General features: G+C 47.3%; 1 protein-coding gene across 1 annotated transcript in view; it reads right to left on the bottom strand.

Annotated features, from left to right (window-relative positions):
• Positions 1–3,112: 3,112 nt before the first annotated feature.
• Positions 3,113–6,717, bottom strand: part of LOC105520718 (chromosome unknown open reading frame, human C9orf152) — an 8,593-nt gene continuing 4,988 nt past the window's right edge. Inside the window, exon 2 of the mRNA XM_011954596.1 lies at positions 3,113–4,982. Coding sequence (XP_011809986.1) covers positions 4,456–4,982 — 527 coding nt within the window. The 3' untranslated portion in view covers positions 3,113–4,455. The remainder of the gene's footprint in view (positions 4,983–6,717) is intronic.

Raw genomic sequence — 6,717 nt, forward strand, 5'->3', positions numbered from 1 at the left:
TATGGAGCTAATTCCCTCTTCTCCTCTCCATGGAATTAAACATCTGACTAAGGCCGGATGCTATGGCTCACGCTGTAATCCCAGCTCTTTAAGAGGCTGAGACAGGTGGATCACTTGAGCTAAGGAGTTCAAGACCAGTCTGGGCAACATAATGAGACCCTGTCTCTACAAAAAATACAAACATTAGCTGGGCGTGGTGGCATGCACGGATAGTTCCAGCTACTCAGGAGGCTGAGGTGGGAGGATTGCTTGAGCCTGGGAGGTTGAGGCTGCAGTGAGTTGTGATCGCACCACTGCACTCCAGCCTGGGTAACAGAGTGAAACCCTGTCTCAAAAAAAAATAAAAATAAAAATAAAAATAAAAAAACACACCCCACCTGACTATTCTTCTCAAAGCCAAAGGGGAAAGAGGGAGGGCAAAGAACATTTCTTTTTTTTGTTGAGACAGAGTCTCGCTCTGTCACCCAGGCTGGAGTGCAGTGGCAGGATCTTGACTCACCACAACCTCCGCCTCCCGGGTTCAAGTGATTCTCCTCGCCTCAGCCTCCTGAGTAGCTGGGATTACAGGCACGAGCAACCAAGCCCGGCTAATTTTTGTATTTTTGGTAGAGACAGGGTTTCACCATATTGGTCAGGCTGGTCTCAAACTCCTAGCCTCAGGTGATCCACCTGCCTTGGCCTCCCAAAGTGCTGGGATTGCAGGCATGAGCCACTGCACTCAGCAGAACCTTTCTTTCAAAGATGGTACTGTAGGCCTGGAGAGGTGGCTTATACCTGTAATCCCAGGATTTTGGGAGGCCAAGGCAGGTGGATCACCTAAGGTCAGGAGTTCGAGACCAGCCTGACCAACATGGCAAAACGCCATCTCTACTGAAAATATGAAAAGTAGCCGGGTATGGTGGCGCGCACCTGTAATCCCAGTCACTCGGGTGGCTGAGGCAGGAGAATCGCTTGAACCCAGGAGTCGGAGGTTGCAGTGAGCCATGATAGTGCCATTGCACTCCGGCCTCGGGAACGAGCAAAACTCCACCTCAAAAATAAATAAATAAATAAATAAAGTAGTGTCTGCAAGAAGGAGGACTGACACATGTTCCTCCCACTAGATGATTGGTCAGGAGAAAGGAGAGACTTCAGTGGAAACAGAAGAGTATAGAATGGCCAGAAAGAGAAGGTGCAGGGGTGATCACCTCCCATAGGTGCAGAAAATGCCTGCTGCCTATGAGTCTACAGGCTGAGCTGGGCTAGCAGAGGTAGATGAACTTGGGGCAAAGGGTAAAAAGAAGGGACTCCTGATGCAATGGGGTGGAGGCAGCTTGACCAGGCATCACCATCTTCCCAAGGGACTCCCCCCACCACCCCCCACCCCACGCTAGCAGGCTGCTTGGGATGAGTCCCTCCTCAGCAGGAGCCCATTGGGGCCACCATGTGTCCATACCAAACCTATAGATGACAAGCCAGGCCAGCGTAAATGGCCAAGGGAAGAGACCAAAACTACACCGTGGCCAGTTACGTAAAGGGCTATCTGTGCTTCTTCTCCATCCTTCCTACCCCCTTGTCAAAACGAGTTCATGGGTGCTGACGAGTTGATGGGTGCAGCATACCAACATGGCACAAGTATACATATGTAACAAACCTGCACGTTATGCACATGTACCCTAGAACTTAAAGTATAATAAAAAAAAAAAGAAAGAAAAAAAATCTGTGTAAACAGAGAAAGAAGAATGTAGGAATGAGCCGCTCCCTCCAGCCTTCAAGGCATCAGTCAAGGCTGTGCTGGGAGGAGGTGGAGCTTGGTAGACTCTGACTTGACTATGAGATGAACTTTGACATTTGAACAGTTCCAAGCTTTACCAACTGAAATGAATGGCTTCAATGTCAGGGAGTGACGGAAAAGTTAGGGAATCCGACTGAGATAGTGTGAGGGCAGCCTATCCGCTAGTGGGGAAGAAGCTGTTAGACCCAGCTGAATTGGTAGCTGTTCTTGGAAAAAACCTTTTCTGTTTCTAGCTTAGGGAAAACGTCTCTCCTCCACTTTCCTCACCACCCCAGGGAATATCTCCTTCACTTAAACTGGTAAATCTGTGGCTCTGAGATTTGGTTCTGAAATCTCTGACTTTAATTCACCTAATAAAGGTCACATCTCTGCCAATAGCAGTGCCCAGACTGGAGCCTGATCAGTCCTCCTCCTACCAGGGGAGACTGAAGCATGGTGAGTGCCAGGCAGCCACATGGGGAGTCCTCACTGGGAAATGGAAGCCTGGGGGAACCCTAGGTAAAGGTGGCCTGCCTGATGCAGGATTTACAATGTGAGCTGGTTTTTCCCTACCTTAGGAAGAGAAGAGGAAAACCTTCTTTTGCTAACGTTATCGGTGGAGACCATCCCAGGCTCTTGGCATTTTGAACAAAGACTTGACCAGCCAGTGGCTGTGTGGCCTAATGGATAAGGCATCTGACTTTGGTTCAGAAGATTGCAGGTTTGAGTCACTGCTGTGTCATGGAGGGGTTATTGCTACCTTTTGCTGGGCGCGATGTCTCATACCTGTAATCCCAGCGCTTTGGGAGGCCGAGGAGGGCAGATTGAGGCCAGGAGTTCGAGGTCGGGAGTTTGAGGCCAGCCTGGCCAACATGGAGAAATTCCATCTCTACTAAAAATACAAATTAGCCGAGCATGGTGGCGCATGCCTGTAATCCCAGCTACACGGGAGGCTGAGGCAGGAGGAAAAAAAAAAAAGATGTAATTATTGGCTAGGTGTGGTGGCTCACACCTGTAATCCCAGCACTTTGGGAGGCCAAGGCAGGCAGATCACCTGAGGGAGGTCAGGAGTCCGACACCAGCCTGGCCAACATGGTGAAACTCCGTTTCTACTAAAAATACAAAAAATTAGCTGAGGTAGTGGTGCATGCCTGTAATCCCAGCTACTCGGGAGGCTAAGGCAAGAGAATGGCTTGAACCCGAGAGGCAGAGTTTGCAGGGAGCTGAGACTGCACCACTGCACTCTATCCTGGGCAACAGAGCGAGACTCCATCTCCAAAAACAGGAAACAAAAGCAAACCTACAGAAAGATACATTACTTGTGGGATACTTCTTTAAAAACAAAAACAAAGGACAAAGTTTTTTGAGAAAATGTCCTTTTTTATTAGAATATTTAAAAAATAACTGAATTGTATTAATTATTCACAAAACGAATGACAATCCCCAAATTGGAGTGGATTTCTGGGTGGTTCAAAGAGGCACCTACATGTTTTTGGCAGGTAATGACACTGCTAGTTAACAGCTCTGGATGTAGATGGGCAAGACTGGATGGCCATGGGGAGAAAAGAAAGGTGGGGGTGAAACTTTACAGAGAAAGCACCTGAGATGAGGGAAAGGCACCTTAGGTGTGTTTAAATAGCATTAATAAAGCTAAACATTAACCAGGAAAGACAAGCTTTTTTTCCTATCACCTAAGTAACACCTGGTTCACTTTGTCTTATGTTTAAAAATACATATTTGATCCCAGGAAGGATCTGAGTGATCTAAGTTGGACTAAACAGGAGGCAGTCTCTAGGAAATGCATATTTTTCAAGCAGGAGAATTTCTTTGCCTCTTTTTGTTCAGGATCCCATCATTATATATCTTCAATGAGTGGCAGTTTTTAATAAGAAAGTAACTTGCAGAGAGAGAGAAAAATAGACAGGAAGGAAGAGGAAGGAAGGAAGGAAGGAAGGAGGGAAGGGAGGGAGGGAGAGACAGAAGGAGGGAGGGAGAGAAGGAAGGAAGGAGATAAATCTGTGATGATATTGGAATGTACATGTCTCAGTGAGCAGTAACAGATGATCAGCGCTTTCTAAAGACTCCTTAAAGACACAAAATCGTAGGTAGCATAGATCTGACCTTCATACAGGGTAACCATACTTTGGGAAGCCCAAACTGAAATGATGTGATCACTGCCAATGAGTGTTGTGACTTCTAAGTGAGATGGCCCCCCAGACACAGCCACCAGAAGAAGTGTCTGAATTCTCAGAGCTTGTCTTCTCCAGAATATGTGAGAAATCATCAGAAGACATTGAAAACAAGAATGCCCATGCCCATTGACCTCGGGCATTGCTAAGGCATTCTATTGGCTAGAGTCCCTGGTTTATGTTTCAAAATTCTCTAGTTCCAGAGATGGAGCAGATGTCTTACTGGTCCTCCCCAAGGAATGGATAGCCAGGACCTTATATCAATGTCAGAATGGGGCTGCACTGACCAGACAGTCCTCTTCATCCTAAACTGTGGGCAATTTGGCCTGGGAAGTTTCTTATTGAAGGGTAAAACCATGTTACCACTGTGAAGTTCATCTCCCACAATTCCTGTAATTGGGTTAGTACAGTTCTTGCTCATAGCTGGAGACCTAGTTGTGGTTCTGCCTCATTGGTTCTTCCATGAGGCCACAGGTGACCTCAAGGTCAAGACATCTGGCAGAATAGAGAGCTTCAGGGTGAGCCATATAAGCCCAGGTTCCGGGCAGCTTGGGAGATCCTGGGAGATTTCCTCCGGGGAAATGGATAGTAAGCTGGTTTGCCAGACCTGTGTGGGTTCTTTATGGAAAGAGGACATTGAGTGCTGAATTTTAAGCCAGATTCCACTGCCTTTGTTTGGGTATTGCCCACCTGGCATGGCAGCTGGGCAGCCTCTGGGATTCCAGTTGCTTGCTGAATCATCTGATTGGCTTCAAACAAGTGTGTGTCTCCTTCAGGAGGGAGCCTTTGGTCAGATCCCACAAGCTTGCCCCTACGATGTACTTGATGACTGGTGTCCTGGGGAAAGGTTTGAACCAAATGATGCATCTCCAGGTGCATGTGCCATGGAGACTCGGGGGCCTGAAGACAGCCCTGGGCAGCCTCCTCCAGCCTCCCGTCCACCTTGGAATCTGCCTTTTCCAGGGACAGTGAACTCCTTTTCTCCTTGTTAATCCAAACAGCATTGACTATCGATTCTGCAGGAGCAGGCGTGTTTCCTCCTGAAAAGAGAAAGCACCAGCAGGGTCATCACTGGAAGGGACAGGGGCAGCTCTCACTTAGGGGGTCTCATTGCTTTCAAGCTGAAGGAAGACCCTCCCCAGAAGGTTCCTGGTACATTGCATGTGTGTACATGTGTACATACACAGGGTCTCACTTGCATGCTCACACACATGCCCTTTCACACCTCACCCATATGTATTCACACACACACAATTATTCATTCATTCAGCACATATTTATTGAGCACTTAATATGGGCCAGGCATTATTTATTCCAGGTCCTAGGAATACGGCAATGAAGATTGAGACAAAACCCATACCTTCCTGGGTATGTCCTAGTTGAGTAGAGAGACAAAAATGCATATTTATAATAACTTTTCAGGTGGCAATCAATGCAATGGAAAATCTCAGGCATAACAGAGGGCCAAACACTGAAGTGAAGGAGGGAACTCTGGGAGGAGATAGGGAACTAGCATCTGGGGCTAAAAGAAAGGCAAGGAACAAGAGCACACATAGACTCACACACATGTGGGTTCACATATGCTCACCAGTGGAAAACATTATTCTTAGCTTACGGGGTTTTGTATTCTGGGATTCTTTTTTTTGTTTTGTTTTTCTTTGTTTTTTTTTTGAGACGGAGTCTCACTCCATTGCCCAGGCTGGAGTGCAGTGGTGCAACCTCCGCCTCCCGGGTTCAAGCGATTCTCCTGCCTCAGCCTCCCAAGTAGCTGGGATTACAGGCACCCGCCACCCTGCCTGACAAATTTTTGTATTTTTAGTATAGACATGGTTTTCACCATGTTGGCCAGGCTGGTTTTGAACCCCTGGCCTCAAGTGATCTGCCCGCTTCAGCCCCCCAAAGTGTTGGGATTACAGGCGTGAGCCACTGCACTGGGCTGTGTCCTGGGATTCTGATAGTGGGTTTACAACCCAAGGCAGAAGAGGGAGGAGTTGTGTTTTGAAGCAGCTCCTTTTATAGAACCAATCATTATCCTTCTAGTCCACAGGCATTGCTCTGGGAAGACATCTGCAGCATTTACTGCTCCTCAGAACTGGCTTTAGGTGGAAGAGGCAGACCAATGTCTCTTTTTTTTCTTGGGGACTTTTCTTTAAACCACCTAGTGGAATATGATAGTTCATTGTTAACTCTTGGTGGCAGTGACAGGGGTTGGAATGACTGAAAGGCATTTGCCTTATAGAAAGCAGGTGTGTGACCAGTCTGGAGCTCCTCAGAGGTGTCATTTAGGTTCACTTGTCTGTCCCATCACCTGTTATCACAGAAGACCCTGGAGGTGACAATTTGCAGAGCAAGAGTGGGGAGACGATGTTGGAAGAATAAAGTCAGAAGGAAGCCCCTGAGCTCCAATTCCAGGGATCCAAAAGAAACAGAAGACCAGCTGCAGCCGTCTCAGCCAACAACTACTGTCCTGTCAACATTAACTCTAGTGTGAGGCTCTCAAGATTTGTTTTGGCTTTGTAACTGCATTAGTTCCTTAGTATTATTTTCCAGCATGAAATGAAGGAAACACTTTTGTTTTATTTTATTTTATTTTTGAGACAGAGTCTTGCTCTGTTGCCCAGGCTGAAGTGCAGTGGCGCGATCTCGGCTCACTACAACCTCTGCCCTCCGCCTCCCGGCTTCAAACGATTCTCCTGCCTCAGCCTCCCGAGTAGCTGGGTCTACAGGTGCCTGCCAACACACCTGGCTAATTTTTTGTATTTTTTAGTAGAGACG

Source organism: Colobus angolensis, unplaced genomic scaffold, assembly GCF_000951035.1.
Source record: "Colobus angolensis palliatus isolate OR3802 unplaced genomic scaffold, Cang.pa_1.0 Scaffold386, whole genome shotgun sequence".
NCBI classification, from domain to species: domain Eukaryota; kingdom Metazoa; phylum Chordata; class Mammalia; order Primates; family Cercopithecidae; genus Colobus; species Colobus angolensis.